Raw genomic sequence first — 19,508 nt, forward strand, 5'->3', positions numbered from 1 at the left:
GCCTGCGCCGCGGCCGCGCCGCCCCTCCCCCGCCCCCGCCCGCCGGCCCCGGGGAGCCCACCCCCACCCTCCAGGGGCGGCCGGCGCCCGCGGGCGGGGACCGCGGTCAGCCCCAGGTATGCCCGCCACGTGCGGCCGCCGCCGCAGCGCGAGGTGGTTCGCTTTTTGGGAACCGGATGGCTCTTTAGTAGTGGCTCATTTCCACCTCCCCCTCCCCTATTTTTCCTAAAAGCAGGGTGTCCTTCCTTCCTTCCGCCTTGCCTATTCTTTCTGGATTTGGTAAGAAGAGACCAGGGATGGTGAATGGGGTCCCCTGGAAAGTTTGGCTGCTTCCCTTCGAACCCCCACCCCCAACTCCCAAGATGAGATTCTCCCGCCCTCAGCTGGAAGCGTGGAATTTGCACCGCCAGGGCTTTTGCTGCACGTTTCCTGTTTATGTTGTGTAGATGGGAATTTTAGGAGCATGCCACCCAGCAGGCGGGGGAGCTGGAGGCTTTTGCGCAATCCTCCTGAAGGCTGTCTGAATATCTTCAATGCAGGGTGGGCTGGGGGGCGGCTGGCCTGGGCTTCCCCCAGGAGGTCCCGGGCGGGGCTGGACTCGGCCGTGGAATGCGGCATCCCCGCGATCCTCCTGACCTGGCTGCGTCCCACAGAGTCCAAAGGGAGGAGGAGGTTCTTCTCTCCCGGGGAGCTCCTCCCGCATTGCTTTCTCCCCTTGCTCCAGTCACAGCTCTGGTAGCTGGATCAAAGGATGACTTCCAACTTCTTTGTTAAACACGCAATAAAAATGAATTGATGAATCTCATCATTTAATCTTAAGAATTTATCTAGGCTACTTTCTTTTTTGTTGCACCTCTTCCTGATCATCTTGAATTTGGCTGGTGAGACACCCAGAGATGCCTTTGTCATCTGTTTCTACCTCGTGAAGTTTTAGTAGCAGGGTATGTTACAAGCGGTAGACTGACGTTTGGGAGCCTTCCATAGTTTGCAAATCTGATCATCTTGCTTACTTCGCTACTCCTTACTGAGTATTGAACCCTTACTACCATTTACATGGAAGATGTCTTAGCAAACTGTCTGGTAAGCGCTTAACACATACTTTTTAGGAAGTGAATGTCCAGTTTCTCCAGCTACCAGGAGGAAGCTGCAAGGGCTGATACGCTGAACAGGGCGTCCTGAGAGATAGTGTCTCAACTCCTTCGAAAGTTTACTGTAACTGACCGTTTCCTCTTTCTGTGTCACATTTTCTTCCTCTGCAGATTGAGAGGGTTGGGCTGCCCTGGAAGAACTTAAACTCCCAGGAAGGACTATTTGGACTCTAGGAGTGTGCTTGCAGATCGCATGTTGTCACACTGATTCAGCTTTATTGCCCGGGTGGAGGTAACATAACAGATTCATCTTGGAAGTAATTAAACAACAACAACAAAAAAGCTTTAATCGCTCCTCATGTAAGAATCCTCCCTGTAACTTCCCTGAAAGCTCATCATCCACTTTCAGTAAAGAGCCATGTTACTTCCTTGTGAGGCAACGAGTTCCACTGTTTAACAGACCTTTTGTTGGTTCTTCCACAGTAAGTGCTTCCTTGTTAAGTCATAGTTGTCCTGTAACTTCCCCTGATTTTGCTCTCTGGAACTACCCAGAAAAAACACCCTAAAAATCCCTATCTTTGTATGATAGCCTTTCAAATTTTTAAGGCAGCTCTCAAGTTCCTTCCCCATTTTACTTTTTTCAGAATTAAGGTGAAATTCATGTATAAAATTAACCATTTTAATGTGTACAATGCAGAGGTGTTTAGTACACCACCAATATTGTACAACTATCACCTCTATCTAGTCCCAAAATGTTTTCATCATCCAAAAGAAAATCCCACACCCATTAAGCAGTCACTCCCATTTCCCCTTTCCCAAGTCCCTGGTAACCACCAATTTGCTCTCTGTGTCTGTGGATTTACCTATGCAAAGAAAAAAACCACAGCCTTAGTCAGTTTGGCTCAGTGGATAGAGCGTCAACCAACGGACTGTAAGGGCCCGGGTTCAATTTCCATCAAGGGCATATGCCAGGGTTGCTGGCTCATTCCCCAGTAAAGGGCATGTAGGAGGCAGCGATCAATGATTCTCTCTCATCATTGATGTTTCTCTCTCCCTTCCTCTCTGAAATCAATAAAAATAGTTTTTAAAAGAAAAGAAAACCACAGGCCCAAAATGGGGTCACTCATGCTAAAAGCCCATGATACCAAACCTAGATTTAATACCTGATCTAACTGCATTTTCAACTTCTCCCAGAAACATAATCTTAATGGACCAATATGGAATTGTCTGGTAAGTACCAGTAAGGCAATCTGTCACATGCATCCTCTCCATTGCCCAAAGAGAGAAGTAATCAATATGAAAAAAACCTTATTTTATTCTTCCCTCAAAGAAAATATGTCCTTTATTTTCTTTTGTTTATAGCTCTCTTGCCTCAGCCTCTTCTCTATAAAAACCTACCATTTGTGTAACCCCTCAGAGCACCCTTCTGGTTGCTAAATGGGATGCTGCTTAATTCATGAATCAATTAAAGCCAATTAGATTTTTAAATTCACTTGGTTGGATTTTGTTTTCTAACACCTATTATATTCATTACAAATTCCATCATATAATACAATGAGTGGCCAGATTATTATGATCTCTGAACGCATAATAATCTGGCCACTCAGTGTATAGCATATATAATAAAAGGCTAATATGCAAATTGTCCCCTCGACCAGGAGTTCAACCAGCAGGCAGGCTGGACATACCCCACCCATGCACAATGAAGATTCCTGCAATAGGGCTTCCAGCTGCTGTCGGTCACTGCCCTGCCTGCTTCCCTTCCTTCTCCCTGCCCCGCCTGTTTGCCTTCCTTCTCTGCCTCCTTACTTGTTTGCTTCTCTGCCGCTTCACTCCCTTCTGCAGTGCTTGTCTTCAGTCTTCACTTTGGCCTAGATGCAAATTAACTGCCATATTGATTTGGTTAATTTGCATACTCACCCTGATTGGTTGGGAGGGCTTGTGGTGTAGCGAAGGTGCTGTCAATTTGCATGTTTCTCTTTTATTAGGTAGGATATTATACTGAGTGGCCAGATTATTATGCATTCAGAGATCATAATAATCTGGCCACTTAGTGTATATGACTTTTTTTTCTTTCATTTAGTATAATATTTTCAAGCTTTATCCACATTTTAGCATGTATCTGTACTCCATTCTTTCATGGCTGAATAATGATACTCCATTGTATATATATATGCCATATAAAGACCAGTTTCTCTATTTTTATTACCTGTGTTTTTGGTGTCATATCTAAGAATCCATTGCCAAATCCAATGTCATTTATTCTTATGTTTTCTTCCAACAGTATCGTAGTGTGTGGGTCCAAAATGAGTCACCCCAAGATGTGCCTCTATGGTATGCAGATTGTTTTGAGCTACAGGTAACTTTACCCCACACTCAAGAGAAACTTTTGCCCCTAACCCTAAAAACTTAGAAGATCTTGAATTAGAGGCCTTGTCCATAGAGATTATAAGAGATAACTTCTTAGCCCTGGCTGGATAGCTCAGTTGGTTAGAGTGTTGTCCTGATAAACCAAGGTTGTAGGTTCAATCCCCAGTCAGGGCACATAAAAGAATCAGCCAATGAATGTATCAATAAGAGGAATAACAAATCTCTCTCCTTTCCTCTTACACTCTAAAATCAATAAAATTTTTAATTTTTTTTAAATAATAAAAAAGAACTTCTTTCGACCTATCTATAGGGCAGGGCAAACTTCTGTTTGCTAATGATCTGCTCCTTTTGAAATCCCCAAGGCACCTTATTTCACCGATCCCTCGTATTCCCCTTCTGTCTCTGAAACGCTCCTGCGTGTGGGATCTCTGACTCTCTCATGTATGTGGAGTTCCCATACAAATGTATATATTAAATTTGGTTATTTTCTACTGTTAATCTGTCACATGTCTACTTAATTATTAAATCAACCAGAAGAACCTTGAGGGTAGAGGAAAGTTTGTTCATACCCTGCAATAGTTTAACTCTTATATTGATCTATTTTGAATTAATTTTTAAATATGACATGAGGAAGGACTCCCATTTTACTTATTTTTGTGAGGGGGAGGATTTTTGTTGGTAAATGGATTACAGTGATGGTTTGTTGGGGATAAAAACTCCAACAGAATTTTAGTTTCTTGAACCGGTTTGGTTCAGTGGTAGAGTGTTGTCTGCAGACTGAAAGGTTCGATTCCGGTCAAGGGCATGTACATTGGTTGTGGGCACATCCCCAGGATGTGCAGGAGACAGCTGGTCGATGTTTCTAGTTCTCTATCCCTCTCCCTTCCTCTCTGTAAAAAAATTAATAAAATATATTTAAAAAAGAAAGAAAAAAAGAAAGAAATCTTAGTTTCTATCCATCCTGCCTCTAGCTCTTGGCTTCTGTATTCTTACTGGCCCCTTTGGATGATCAGGACTTGGTGGCATGGCAGGCCTACTTGGGTCATTGAGATCTCTGTTTCCCCGAAAATAAGACAGTGTCTTATATTAATTTTTTCTCCCAAAGTTGCACTAGGTCTTATTTTCGGGGAAACACGGTAGTAGTTGGACCCACTGTTTAGGTGAAGAAGGGTTTTGGGCCCTTCCCCAGCTCCCTAAGCAGCAGACTCTTTAGGGACCTTGTTCCTAGTCTTAGCACCATTCTCCCCTTGGTCTGTCTCTCCAGGAAAGACCATGCCATAGTTACAGAATAGTCACGGAGATGTAAAGTATAGCATATAGAATACAGTCAATAATAATGTAATAACTATGGTGTCAGGTACTAGATTGTAAATTATATATACATATCTCATCATTAAGCTGCACACCTGAAACTAATATAATATTGTACCTCAACTATAATTGAAAAGTAAAAAATTATTTTTAAAGTGTTTGGCGTAAAGATTTTGACATATCCCAGGTATACGTAGAAAGGCACTGCGTGTTTGTATGCACACATGAACATATTTAGCATACATTAGAGCTATGCTTTGCTTTTCAGCCAACAGCTAGCAGTTTGCTGAAGCTGATAAGCCCTGGCAAGGCAGCATGATTACTGAAGTTGGCTGAAGGTCAGACTATCCCCTGAGATACGCACCAACATCTTTCATCAAAGAGTGAGGACGTCCCGGGCTGGGTGTCTTCATTGGCTGGAGTATCTGTCATCCCGTGCACCAAAAGTTTGCAGGCTCAATTGCAGGTCAGGGCATATAACTAGGTTACAGATTCCATTCCTGCACTTACTGGAGGTAACCGATCGATGTTTCAGATTGATGTTTCTCTCTCACCCTTCCTCACTCTCTAAAATCAATAAAAAACATATCCTTGGGTGGAGGTGTTTTTTTTCTTTTTTTTTTTTTAAGTGAGGATATAGAGCAAGCCCAGACAGTTTACAGAAGGCTGGTAGGAGCAGGAAGGGAGGAAGACTGTAGCATGACGATGTGTACAGAGCAGATGCCTTTCTTCTACTAGTATGCTTTGGAAGATAAAAAGGAGGCTATTACCAGTGAGTAAGAGTTATCAGTCCATTGCTCCTACAGTTGACTGTTGCGGAGTAAGTGGTTAATCTGTACAGTCATTTCAAGTGCTTCCTGTGGTTAGCCACTACACTTCAGAATGGTGGTATGAGAGTGTGACTTGACTAAACGTCCACAGGCAGGGCTGGGGCCTCTTCAAATGGCCTCTTCCAGCCAGTAACAAGTGAGACTAAGTAGCTGTGGCAGAAAATTCCTTGATTCATTGCCACATCTCCATTCACTCAGTTGACTAAGTGAGAGACTTAGTGGTTGTTACTCTTGACACCTGCCTCTCAGCCTCAACATTCATCACTTGGTCCTATTGATCCTACTTCCCACTTCCCAACTATATGCACTCTTACTGCCACACCCCACCAGCCAGAGCCACTATCACCTCCCACCATTACTATTGCAATAGCTTCCTAACTGGCTTCCCTGCTCTACTGGTGGTTCCAGGCTTTCCATTTAGGTAAAACTTAAGGACAGCAAGTGAGTTATAAACACTTGGTTCAAATTAAATTTTTATAGTAAACACACTGTTTACCTTGGCTGTGCGTTTGGGGTGTAGGAAGGTGGCGTCAGAGGTGGCTATTAGAAATTCTCCAGCTGTTGCTTTCGCATGTGTAATTATATGACTAGTCGAATCTTGACACTCATGTGAAGTACCCCTGATGTTAGCAGCTACAGTATAAATCGATGCTGTGCAAGATGGTAGAGCGTTTACTTAGAGTGCATGTGTATCTAGTAAGCAGGATTGGCTGCATGTTTTGCAGAGCCCAATGCAAAATGAAAGTGGAGGAAGCTCTATTCAGAAACTTTTAAAAATTTCAAAACAGTACCAAGCAGAGCATTAAACCAAGTGCAGGGAGGGCCCTGTGCAACTGAACAGGCTGCATGTCCCATGGCGCAAACTGGCTCTGTTAGTGAAGCTTAGAGTGTGTGTGTGTGTGTGTGTGTGTGTGTGTGTGCACAGAGGAGCAAGGGTAAATTAATAGAGATTATGGGGGAACTGGGATCTCTCTACTCCAGGGCAGCACCAATGCTTCTGTTCTTGCTCCTCCCTAATCCATCCACCATATTTGATAGCCAAAATGATCTTTTAAGTAAATGTATATCAGGTCATGTCTCTCCCCTCTTCACGCCTATCAATATCTTCCCACATCACTATAAATAAAGTGCATGATTTTCAACATGTCCCAAAATGTGCTGTTTATTCTGATCCTGATGACCTATTTAATCTCATTTCACATCACTCTTCTTCACTTGAAACATTCCAATTACACTGGCCTCCTTTCATTTTTCTCTAATGTACCAAATTCTTTCTCATCTCTAAGCCTTTGTACATGCCATTTCCTCCATTTGGAACATTAGATCCCGCTAGTCTTGCTTTTCTTTCAGAACTCGTACCATAGTTTATTACCATATATTTATTCCTATGAGGATTTATTTATAACTGACCACCCCACCATGACTTAAGCATGTTGAAGGTAAGAATGATGTTTGCATTTATGATTACTTTGTGCTCAGTACTTAGCCCAGAGCTAGACAAGTAATACAGACTCAGTAATGGACCTGCATGCAGTATGGACCTGCATGACTTGAAAGTTCCTTCATTCCTTTAACAAATAGGAATGAAGGAACTTTTAAGTCATGCAAGTCATGCTTCATTCCAATGGCTCTAATCTGATAGTGCAGGATCCCTACCTGGATGCGGGTAGCCATTCTCATTGCCTAGGGATGACCCCAAATGGTCCAATAATCTCTTTTATAATCAACTTATGAATGCCACTCATTGTTCCATCAATGGTAAATTTATCTCAAAGTCATTTCATCTTGTTCTATTATAGCTTGTTATAGCTGTTAGTATAACCAGCTTCTATATGTTAACCATCTTCTCTGTGTTCTCTTTTATCTATCCTATATCAACTCACATTCTTTTCATTTTTTGTGCAGGATTACAAAAATGAAGCAGCGAAAGCATTACTTTTCTTTATGCTGATGCTCTGGAAAATATTATGCCCTAAAGAGAGATGTTAACTGCCCTTTAATACTCCATCACTCCAATTAATGCTATAAAAACAGTGATCTTTATTCTGTGTCAGCATTCTTAGCTTGGTCAACCTCCTGAAACTGTATGCCTAATTTAAATTGGTTTGTGTACATGTGAATTTTTTTTTTTTTCTGGAAAGGACCTATATTTTATTAGCTCCTTGAAGAAGTTAAAGACCCCTCAAAAGTGCCTTGAGCTTTGTTTTGTGTCCTTCTTTGCTTCTCCCTGTGAGTGAGCAAATCCACAAGGCTGATTGTGTCCTTTCTCTCACCCCACTTTGTGTTTTCAAATGAACTTGGTAAGCAAGCACCCAGGTTAGCAGAGGCATTCTGAACCAGATGAATAGTAAGTGCATCATAAAATGTCTTGTTTGAAAAAAGAAGCATCAGAAATAATTATGCAATGCATTTAGCTACTCACTTTTGTTCTTATTAATGTCATTAATATCATTTACTGCTTCTCATTACTTTTCTATATGACCTGAGCGTGGTCCCACTGGCTTTAGGAATTGTGTCCATGTTAGCTGAGAAACCACCACCACAAACATTTAAAATTCCAAACATTACTAAGAATAAAGCTTGGACCGAGGGCCTAAAAATAATTCAGTTGGAAGGTGAAGAAAAGTTAAGACATCATTATACAACAAGCCTTCAGCATGTTTGTACGTCTGTATATATGATAACAGGATACACACATTTATTACAGTGGGTTGGCGTTTATTTAAAAATTCTTGGGCACACACAAAAAATGTGGGTTATTAACCAGAATTTCTTTTCTCTCTCTCTCTCTCTCTCTCTCTCTCTCTCTCTCTCTCTCACTCGTCAGTGAGATTTTAAAGACCTACCTTCCTTCCTTCCTTCCTTCCTTCCTTCCCTCCTTCCTTCCTTCCTTCCTTGTACTCAGTGTGAATCTGTAATCACTGTAACTTGGATAGATGAAACTCCATGTTAACAAATCAGCAGAAGCAAAACTCCCACTTTCTAGATCTGACCATTTAACTGAAATGCATTCTAGTAATATCTTTTTTTTTTCTATAGTAATATCTTTTTTTTTTCTATGATGATTAAATAAGCAAACCCACGGTTCCAAGGAAATTAAATAGATGCCAATATTTGGCAAATGTTATAGCTTTTTTCTTCTTATATCCCACGACCTTCTCTTCTCTTCTCTTCTCTTCTCTTCTCTTCTCTTCTCTTCTCTTCTCTTCTCTTCTCTTCTCTTCTCTTCTCTTCTCTTCTCTTCTCTTCTCTTCTCTTCTCTTCTCTTCCCTCCCCTCCCCTCCCCACCCTCTCTCTCCAGTCAGATACAAATGGGGTAGCAAATTCCGGAGCTGCCAAAGAGAACTTTAAAGAAAGAATTGTCAGGGTTATCGAGCATGGGATTTCTTCGTGCCTGAGCTATATCGCGCACCTTGGCTGATAAGGAGCGTGCCTAGGCTCTCTAGTGAGAATTTCTGGCTCGGACCAAGCTGCTGGAGGGAGAAGGAGGAGGTGGGGAGGGGAAGGGGGACGGGGGGGGGGGGGGGGGGTGGAGACACACAGATCCGCCTCTGCAGTCTGCACTCCTGGGTTTGCTTTGCTCGGTCAAGCCGCCCAAAGCTCGGAGCGAAGTTTACAACTAGAGCACGCTTCCTGATCCTGCAGCCAGAGCTAGAGCTGGTTCCCCTCCATGGGATTAGAGGCTTTCCTAAAGGACACAGGACACAGCGAGGTACAGCAGCAGAGTCCTCTGCAGACCAAACCTCCCAGGGCTGGTGGGAACTGGAAGGGACGAATCTAGACTTTCCCTGGCTCTAGGCCGGCGCCCAGCTGTCCTTGACCTCCCCCCAGTAGTCAGAGGCGCGCGCAGGGGAAATGAAAGTAAAACCTTGTTTTGGCGCGGACCCAGCTGAAAGCTGGCGACAAATGAGTCGCATCCCCAGACATGACAGACAGCCAGACCTGGACAGGGTCTGTGCGATGAGCTTGACTTACAGGGAAAGGAAGAGATGGGGAATGAGAGACAAGCAAGAAAAAACCTGCAGGATGGGAGGCTCCTGGAAACAAAGCAGACTTGAGTGTTACCTGCTGCCTGCGGTGTGGACAGACTAACCGCCTGCCCCGGCCTGCGGCGGCGGCTGCCCTGCGGCCAAGCCAGGAGGCCCGGACCCAGCCAGTGCGCTGCGTTGCCCCGCTCTGACCCTCCAGGGCCAGGAATCTGCCCCTACCCTCAGCTGAAACTCAGGTGGTCCGCTCAGGTGACTCGAGGAAGAGTCCTCAGACGAAATTACGCCTTTGGCATGCAAGCCCTTACGTTCCCCAGGTGCAATGTCCACCGCTCTGGGAAATGAAAAGGGCATCTGAGCCAGCGGCGCGCGCGGCCCAGTCCAGGCAAGGTCCGCGTGACCCGGCGCCCAGGAGCCTGTCCATGTAAGGCAGAACCAGCGGGCAGAGCGGGCAAGAAGCTGAGCGATCTGCTGGCGGCATGGTCCTGGTGGGGAAACCAGGGCGAGGAACGTGACTTGCTCACGTTCACACCGCGAAATGCCACAGAGCCCTGGGCCTCCCTCCCAGGCTGGGCACTGCGCTTCAGGACCTGCGGCTGGGGCAGTGATGGCGTGATAGGTCAGCACAGGCTCGCATTCAAGAAGGAGGGAGCTTTTCTTGGGGCTGAGTTCCCTCCCCAAGGTGGTCCCCAAAAGACAAATAAAAAAGTAGAGTCAATAGGAGTGTATTTCTTGTAGCACACGAGCTCACCCATCTAGGGGAAATAATGAGCAACAATAAACTGATGAACAAAAACAGACCCGGAGACAGGGAAGCATGGATCAGACTCTCAAACCACAGAGGAATGGTAGGGGAGGGTGGGGGAAAGGGGAAGAGATCAACCAAAGGACTTGTGTGCATGCATATAAGCCTAACCAGGGGTCACGGACAACAGGGGGGTGGGGGCATAGGTGGGGAGGGGTTTGGGGTGGGAATGGGGGGGATGAGGACAATTATGTGATACCATAATCAAAAATAAAAAATAAAAAAAAAGAAAGTAGAGTCAAGAAGCAGTGATGGGAGAGTACAAAGGGGTGACAAACGTGCTTGGGGGTGAATCATCACGAACAGGCATACGTGCTTGGGCGGGGGCTCTTGCTCTCCGCTCCCCTTTGAGGAGAGGATGACCCGAGCTTGGAAAAATCCACGCCGCGCCCCAGGTTCCCGAGCTCGCTTGCCAGCAGAGGTAGGACTCTACTGCTGACTGCCTTTGCTGTGACTTTGGACACATACATCCTCCCTCTGAACTTCAGTTTTCCACGCAGTGAAATGAGGAAAGGAATGCCACCTTCCTCGCTCAATCCAAGCGGAGTTGAGATGTGAGGTGTGAGGCTCAAAGGGGATCCAGACGAGGCTGTGCTTTGTGGGCTGGAGCCAGGAGCTGTGCTCCCTGGCAGTGAATCCGCACCTTCAGAATGGGTGAAGGGAGGTTTTGAGGCAGCCGGGCAAACTCAGGTTGTAACCTTATAAGGAATAATTCGATTACAAGGGGGGGGGGGGTGAGGGAACCCGGGATGGTATCGTTTTCCCTATTTTTTGGTTATTCCCGTATTTCCAAACAGGCACGGGAATGCTGAGACCTAAAATACCCTCCCCACCCCAATTCTCCAACTGGCCGTTCTGAGCCTTGCCCTATTGTGAAATCTTACCAGCCCATTCCAGAACCCCGGAGTCTCCGCCGCTCTGGGGGTAGGGTGGGCGATGGGGTGGGTGTTGGCGAGACCCTCTCCTCTAGGCTATGCTTCGTGCCCTGTGCCTTCTGCTCTGATGGAGTCTGGGGTCGCGGCCAGCTCAGCCTCGGAGCCGGCAGAGGGCGCGGTCCCCTGGAGACAGCAGCTCCCGAGAGCCGGGCTTTGGCCCATCAGCGGGGTAACCCTGCTAGCTCCAGCACTTCCACGCCAGGAGGCCCCCGGCACAGCAGGCTACAGACATACTCGGTGAAGACCCCAAGAGGTTGCACCGGCCCTGCTTTGCCTGGGCTTACAGTGTGAATCCTGTGCCCAGAGTCGGGACTGTGGAAATGGCCTGCACCCATCTCCTGAGGCTCATCCCTTAAGCCCTCTGGGCATAAGGATACCCCTACCCTTTACCCCCTAAACTCCATACCCCACACCCACAGGCAGGCGATGAGCGCGCCGGATGAAGGAGCGCGCACGCTGGGAGGAAGAGAGGGAGGGCGGGCGGAGGGCAGCCTAGGCCCCGCCCCCTGCGCCTATAAAGCCGGGGAGCCGGCGCTGGCCACTCAGAGGTTTCTTGGTGACACTAGACGCAATAGTTGGATCCTCACCACCTCTGGTTTCTTCGCTGCAGCTTGAACGTTGGGGGTTTTTGCCACAGCCGGAGCTCCAGTCTCGAACTTTCTCCTCCCAGATCTTGGCAGATCACGCGCTCAGCAGGTAGGTGCGGCAGGCGGGGCGTGCGAAGAAGGAGCCCTTACCCAGGCGGGAGCCCGGGAGCCCTGGGTGGAGCAGTCCTTTGGCGAGGGTGCGCCCCACTTTCTGGGCCCGGCTCGTGCACACCCATGGAACTCCAGACCCCTCTGCCTGTCAGCCAAAACTCCCAAGAGTTGAGCAGGAACCTGGCCCTGAGAAGGGGCCTCCCCTGCGGGGCCTGTGTCACCCGCTCGGCGAGTGCAAATGCCGCCGCCGCCGGCGCCTCTGTGCGCCCCGGGGAGATAAGCGTCGGAGCCGGGCCGGCGCGGGCTGAGGCTGCCTGCCCTCGATGCCCCCAGCCAGGGCGCTGCGGCAGGTCCCGGAGCTCACACTCCTCTCTCTCCCCCTCCCCAGGGGTCTGCGCATCGCTGCCGGGATGAAGCTGGTTCCCGTCGCCCTCCTGTACCTGAGCTCGCTCGCCTTCCTGGGCGCCGACAGCGCGCAGCTCGACGTGGCGGCGGAGTTCCGAAAGAAGTGAGTCGCGGGCAGAGCTTTTCCCCAATCCTCGCCAAAGTGGCCAAGGGTCCCCAGGGCCCCAAGGGAACGCCGGTGGCGACGGGCCGGGACCTCGCCTCCCGGACCCACGCGAATCGAGCCTATCTATTTGTGTTTTCTAGATGGAACAAATGGGCGCTGAGCCGTGGGAAGAGGGAACTTCGAGTGTCCAGCAGCTCTCCCACGGGGCTCGCGGACCTGAAGGCCGTGCTTGCCGAAACCATCGTGCAGCCGCAGGACGTGAAGGGGCCCTCCCGCGGCGCCCAGGCCAGGTAACCATGCCCGGCACTGCAGCAGCAGGGGGGTGGGCGAGGGGAGTTCTTCGATGCCCCGGATCTGGGGTGGTCAGTGTCCAGTCCCCTCTGGTCCTAGAAGGCTCCTGTGCCTGGTGGCGGGGGGGAGGGAGAGGGCTGAGCCCTGCTGGAAGAGGGGGTTCTCATGTGCCTTCCTTTCCCTCTCCAGCAGCCCGGACACCGCCCGCATCCGCGTCAGGCGCTACCGCCAGAGTATGAACCGATACCAGGGTCTGCGGAGCTCCGGCTGCCGCTTCGGGACGTGCAGCGTGCAGAAGCTGGCCCACCAGATCTACCAGCTGACAGACAAGGACAAGGACGGCGTCGCCCCCAGGAACAAGATCAGCCCCCAGGGCTACGGCCGCCGGCGCCGGCGCTCCCTGCCCCAGGCCGGCCCGGGCCGGACTCTGCTGTCCCCTCCAGCCTCCCGCTCCGATCAAGTGCTCGCCGCCCTCTTTAGGATTTAGCTGCGGCGGCAGCTTCCAGTCGCCTATGCATTCGGAGGGGACCTCCCGAGGCGGAGGACTTCCCGATCCGAGCTTCTCAGCGCTTGGGGACCCGGCGGAGCCAGCCCCGCACAGACCTGGAGTCCCGGAGGCACCTTCCCTCGGCGAGCCCTGGGCTCTGCAGGGGTCTCTCCTGCTCAGAGGCGGCGTTTGGTCTGGGTGCCCCGGGGAGAGGCGGGGAGGTGGCAGAGGAATCCCACGGAGTATCTGCTGGCTCACGGAGAAAAACTGAGACTAAAATGCTGAGACCCCCGCCGGTGCAAGGGTCTGAGCCACTGCCTTGCCTTCCTCCCCCCCCAAAAAAACTGATTTCTCACGGGGTGTCGTCGCCCCACACCGGGGCGCGCAAGCCCCCCACTATTACTTGAACCTTCCAAAAACCTAGAGAGGAAAAGTGCAATGCGTGTTGTCTTTATACAGAGGTAACTATCGATATTTAAGTGTGTTGTTGTCAAGATTTCTTTTGTAACTTCAAATCATAGAGCTATTTTTGTACATTATTATATTGTATTAAGGGCATTTTAAAAGCAATTGTATGGTCCCCCCCTTCAGTTATTTTAATACGTGAATGTCTCAGCGAGGTGTAACGTTGTTTTTTGCTGCGTGGGACGAGTGCGAGTTCGTGTGTGTGTGGAAGAGACTGATGTACCTCTTGTGGAAGAAGGAACCACCGCGTCTCTGTATAATCTATTTACATTAAATGGGTGATATTGCGAACTAGCAAACCAATAAACTGCCTCGATGCTGATTCATTCTCGGGTCACGCGTCGTGGCGGGGAGGGAGGGAGGGTGCCCCTGGCCCCGGGCTGCCTGGGAGCCTTGGGGTCGCGCTGCCGGGCGTGGGGAGGTGGGAGAGCGGCGCGGGTGAGCGCTGGCTGAGCTGTCAGGGGCTCCTCTCTTCCTGGCGGGGCGCCTCGAGCCTCCCACAAACGGCCCCGGGCTTTGCAGGGACGCCGAGGCGCTGCCTAGATTCTCCGGGTTGCGCGCCCCAGGTTTTACGCAGTGGCTCGCTGCCCTGCGCGAAAGCGCGCCTCGGCTGGTTGGGGTGGTCCCCAGAGCCCGCTAAGGGAGGGGAGTTCCCCAGGGCTACCGCGATGTTCAAGGGAGAGGACACACCAGCAAAAACGTTCAGACTCCTCCGGGGAAACTGGCTGCGGGGCGAGACACCTCGGTCCTCTCCCGGCCGGGTCCCCCAGCGTGCGGCGGTCTCATACGCGAGGCTATGGCGCCCCCAGCCGGCCGCCTCGGACCAGCGCGAGAGCAGTCAGGCAGTACGTGCGGCTTAATAAGTTCTCCTACGTGGGAGTCAGCACATAGCCTTCATGAAAGAGGAAAAAAAAAAAAAAAAAGGTTCGCAGATGCCAAGCAGGGCCAGCCCCCCAGACCTGCGCGGCGGCTCCCGGTCCGGGGACGGTGACTCAGCGGCCACACGCTGCGCGCTGTGCAGCTGCGGGCCGAGGCGCGGGGACGGACGTGCGGCAGGAACCGTGCGCCTCCGACAGCCTCAGACCTTCATTGTTCCACCGCCCCTGGCTGCTCTCCTCTTCCTTCCTCCTTCCCAAACCTTTTGGATTTTTTTCCCCCCTCACTTCTCTCCAGCCTTCCTTTCTCTCCTTCCTTCCTCTTTGCTTTCTTTAGGCTTCATCATCTTAGAAGTTGACCCCAGTTCCGGTGATAGAAGCCGGGGAGGACGCTAAGCCCCCACTGAGCAGGGCAAGGGGACATGGGACTAGGGCAGAAGGGGAAGAAAAGAGGAGACACCCCTGATTTTGATTTTCCTGCCCCATTCGTCCCCGGCAGTATCCTGGAGACCCAGACTCCTGGGAAAGGAGAGACCGACTGCTTGTCCTTTCCGGAAAGTTTCTCCGGCCTTTCTACTTCGAGGCGTGGCTGAAGTGTGGGTGCTTATAGGTGATCTCAGAAATCTTCCTGGCGAAGGAAGTCGGAGGGTGAGTTTGGAGAATGGAAATGTGTCCAGTATCCAACCTTCTCTCCTGGGCCTTTTGTATCAATTGCATACCACAAGGCCTCTTCTGAGGGCATAGAATAGTTCCTTTCAGAAAAGTCTTCATATACATTGCAAGAGATAAACTTATATGCTGACCCGGGGACACAGACAGTAGTGTGGTAAGAGCGTGGGGGAGGGCAGGTGCAGGGTGGAGGAGGTCAATGGCGGGAAAAAGTGGGACATAAAGAATACTTTCAACAAAAAGGATAAATTTTTTAAAAAGAAAGAAAGGTAGGTCTTAAGTCTGAGATCCAAAGCAACCTGCTTCTGAAGCATTTCAACTTAGAAGAAACTCCAGCATATGGAATATTCCAGCACATGGAATTTCCTTCAGCCCAGACAAGGCCTCAGTACTGGGCACGTGGCTATCTACGGTGTCAATCTCCATGGGGTTCATTTTCCTATTTGATGTCAATTTTGTGCGTTTCATTAGAATTGAGGGGGCTGCAAATAGAGCCACAGACCATCCTTGTTCCCAAGGGCCTTTCAATAAAACACCCGTTTGGAGGGAACTCTGTGCCAGGCATTGCAAAAGGTACAGGGCACGTATGAATGAACGAGTGGCTAAAACTTACAGTCACGGAACTGCTGGGCCAGTGAGCGTTCTGGGTGGTCTGAAGGGGCTACAGAAACTGCAGAGAGCGGCAGACACCTCAGTCTCGCAGACAGCGGCGTGGGATGAAATGCTCGCCCTTTTCCTTGCGCCAAGGATTGTCCCATCACCACAGAGCCCTCCAGCCAGACCGCAGCCTGGCAGAGCTTCAGCCAGCAGAAAAAACTGCCAAAGGCAGGTTGGGCACAGCTTAGGGCTGTCCTGAGCAAGGAACAGGCACCTCGCCTTCTGCCCAGGGAGTCTTATGACTCCCTTCTGGGAATCCGAGGCAAGTGAAGGGGATGGTTTAGCTCTGAGCTGAATAAGGCAGCTGCTCAGCTGGAGGTTTCTTTTTTTTTTTTTCAGCTGAAAATCTTGTGACTGGAGACATGTCTGAAGAGACAGACTCTCTTTAAGACCAGGCGGGAACAAGTTCAGGATTGACTGAGATCACCATCCACCTTGGGGACCTACTCTGGGAGCCATGCAATCTACCTTCTGCTTTTTTTTTTTTTTTTTTTTCCACAAGGTGTTGAAGCCTGTCAGGATAAGGCCTTCTGATGCCAAGAACACATCGTTTATCAGCCATGATGAATCATTTGTGAGCTGATTCGACCTGTCTGCAGCTAAGGAGTACACACAGCTTTTATCTATAGCTACTGTTGCTGGCTGTGGGAATGGTACCATACATTTGTAATCAAACAGGGTGCCGGGCGATTTCTTAAAAATCTAACACCTTGGCTGCACAGCTAAGGGTGGAAGTGGAAGGGAGTGATGGCGGGGAGGGGGTCTGGGGGGCAGATGGAAACGGGTTCTTTCTTTCTTCTTTATTTTTTTTTTTTTAGCACCTACTTTGTATCAGACATTCTCCTGGCCACTTTATACACCTTATCTCATTTAATTCTTCTAGCAGCCTTGTGAAGTAGGTGTTATTATCTCGGGTTGTTAGATAAAGAAACCGAACCTCAGAGACATAGAGTAACTAGCCAAGGTCACACAGTGAGTACTTAAGTGCTGGAGTTTGGATTTGCACCCAAGGGCTACAGGCTATTTTGATGTTATGAAGACAGAGAGAATAAAGTGGGATAATTTTAACATTTGGATTCTCAAGCCAAATGTCCCCAAATGTCCTCTAATCCGGGGATGGCTTGGGTAGGTGATTTACACCTGTGGTTCTGAAGGATTTACACGCGGCTGGTTGGACTGGGAAGAACAGCTTCAGTGGTATGCTCGGTGAGGGCAAAATAAATAAATGAAGTGAGTTTTAAAATTCTTGGTCTTGGTTTGAAGTAGGGATTATAAATCAGGACTAGTCTTCTTCCCCTGCCCCCCCTTAAGCTAAACCACTGACCTCTTTGGTTTTCATTGCCAAATATAGTTAGAACAGACACTGAAGGCCTCAGGAGCTGGCTTCTGAGGGGAAGGCTTTCTGAGCTATTCCTGGCCAAACACAGTCCAGCACTGTAGGTCTTGAGTCTCCTGGAGGAACACCTGTGTCTACAAAGCTGCAAATAGAGTTTCCACCCTTGAGGTGGGACCTTTTGTCTTTGGCAACTGTTGCCCAAGGCAGCTTTTCAGACGCTGTTGCAAACTGACTGAGAGAGACCTATGAGTGCTGCCCTTCCTTCCTTCAGCCAAGAAGGAGAGGGCCTTGTTATCCTGCGTCCCATGGAGGCTTCTGCCAAAGCTGGACTGGAGGCTTGGTCTTCATTTGCATGGGAACAAGGGTGAGGCTAGATAGCTATCTGGTGGTCCCACTGGTCTTGTTCCAGAGCTATTTTGGAACATTCTGGAAAAACAATAAAAGGATTGTGGCCACACAGGCAGCAGAATTTAGTGGGTTATTGAACATTTATCCAACAGCAGGAAAGTTGTTCTGAATATTAAGAAGACTTCTTGAAACATAACAAGTGTGTTTTACTTATTACACAATATTTATTCAGTGTAGAAAAAAAAAACAACTCTTTCATACCACTCCCAGAGATAACCTGTATTAATATTTTAGTATATACCCTTTCAGACATCCTATCTAATAAAAGAGAAACATGCCAAATGACCGTATTTCACTATGCCTACAAGTCACGCCCACCAAATTAGCAAATTAGCCCAACCAAGATGGTGGTTAATTTGCGTATCCAGCTGCAGAGAGAAGACTGAAGGTAGCTAGAAAGAAGCCAAGCACTGCAGAAGGGAGCGAAGCTGTGGAGAAGCAAGCAAGTGGGGTGGTGGAGAAGGGAGAAAAGCAGGTAGGGCAGTGAAGACCACAGCAGGAAGCCGTATAGCAGGAATCTTCCTGCAATGGGCCTCTAGTTTGTACATAATACACATACACATATATGCATACTTTTAAAAATGGAATTTAATACAGAGAGGCGAATGAAACATATTCCTTCATTTACAGGAAATTGTCATTATCAGTCTATACAAGGCTTCTCTCTTGTTTTAATTATTTTATATTTTCTCCTTTAATTTCCATACCCCTTTCCATCTCCTTCATAGGGACCCGCTTTAACATGTTTGATAACTGCACTGTTAAATGTTATAAAATCTGTTATGCTGTTTTGTGATTATGTATTTTTAACATATATATATATATTGATATATATTTTAAATTAGCCCCTTTTATTGAATTTATTGGGGTGACATCTATATATATATATATATATATATATATATATATATATATATATATATATATAAGTCTAAGTGACCCTTAAGACTGAATGACTGGAACAACCAGTTGACCAGTTGCTATGAGGTGCACTGACTATCAGAGAGCAAATTCTCAAAGTATGAGCTATTCCCGGTAGTCAGTGCATTTCCACAGTCATCCTCCTGTGGCTCCTCCCCCTGGCCAGCCACCCTCCTGTGACCCTTTCTCCTCTCCCCCCCAGCCTCCTGTGACCCCTTCCCCCCACCCCCATAGGCCTACCTCCCACGGCTCCTCCCCCCAGATGGCCAGCCCCCTGATAGGCCTCCATCTCCAGCCAGGAGAATTCATGCACTGGGCCTCTAGTTGGTTAATAAAATTATGTAGGTTTAGTGTACAATTCTATAATACATTATCTGTATATTGTATTATGTTCACCACCCCAAGTCAAGCCTCTTTCTATCACCATTTAGCCCCCCTTTACTCTCTCCTACTCCCCTTTCCCTATTCTATCTCCCCCCACCCGTTTTTCACTCTGGTAATCACCATACTGTTGTCTGTCTATGAGGTGTTTTTTGCTTAATCCCTTTACCTTTTTCATTCAGATTCCAACCTCTTCTCCTCTGATAGTTGTTCTCTGTATCTATGAGTCTTTTCTATTTTTTTAAAATATATTTTATTGATTTTTTACAGAGAGGAAGGGAAAGAGATAGAGAGCTAGAAACGTTGATGAGAGAGAAACATCGACCAGCTGACTCTTGCACACCCCCTACCAGGGATGTGCCTGCAACCAATGTACATGCCCTTGACCAGAATCGAACCTGGGACCTTTCAGTCCGCAGACCAACACTCTACCACTGAGCCGAACCGGCTTCAGCGAGTCTTTTCTATTTTATTTGTTAGTTTA

The 19,508-nt window shown here is 48.4% G+C and overlaps 1 protein-coding gene and 2 long non-coding RNA genes across 3 annotated transcripts; 2 read left to right on the forward strand and 1 right to left on the reverse strand.

Annotated features, from left to right (window-relative positions):
- The first annotated feature begins 51 nt into the window (after nt 1-51).
- Nucleotides 52-7,824, forward strand: LOC311627191. The gene is made up of 4 exons (XR_014795851.1): nt 52-116; nt 1,260-2,318; nt 3,373-3,447; nt 5,038-7,824. It is a non-coding gene; the product is annotated as an uncharacterized lncRNA (long non-coding RNA).
- A 2,712-nt stretch (nt 7,825-10,536) lies between these two features.
- On the reverse strand, nt 10,537-11,003 carry LOC311627167. Its single transcript, XR_014795848.1, has 2 exons — nt 10,831-11,003; nt 10,537-10,794 (listed from the first exon to the last, which is right to left on the reverse strand). It is a non-coding gene; the product is annotated as an uncharacterized lncRNA (long non-coding RNA).
- An 861-nt stretch (nt 11,004-11,864) lies between these two features.
- On the forward strand, nt 11,865-14,084 carry ADM (adrenomedullin). Its single transcript, XM_084893454.1, has 4 exons — nt 11,865-12,021; nt 12,412-12,531; nt 12,675-12,824; nt 13,015-14,084. The coding sequence occupies exons 2-4, from the start codon at nt 12,434-12,436 to the stop codon at nt 13,310-13,312; spliced, it is 546 nt and encodes a 181-aa protein (XP_084749580.1). The 5' UTR covers nt 11,865-12,021; nt 12,412-12,433; the 3' UTR covers nt 13,313-14,084.
- Nucleotides 14,085-19,508: the final 5,424 nt, after the last annotated feature.

The sequence above is a fragment of the Pipistrellus hanaki genome, assembly GCF_964339955.1.
Source record: "Pipistrellus hanaki genome assembly, chromosome: 9".
Taxonomy (NCBI): Eukaryota; Metazoa; Chordata; class Mammalia; order Chiroptera; family Vespertilionidae; genus Pipistrellus; species Pipistrellus hanaki.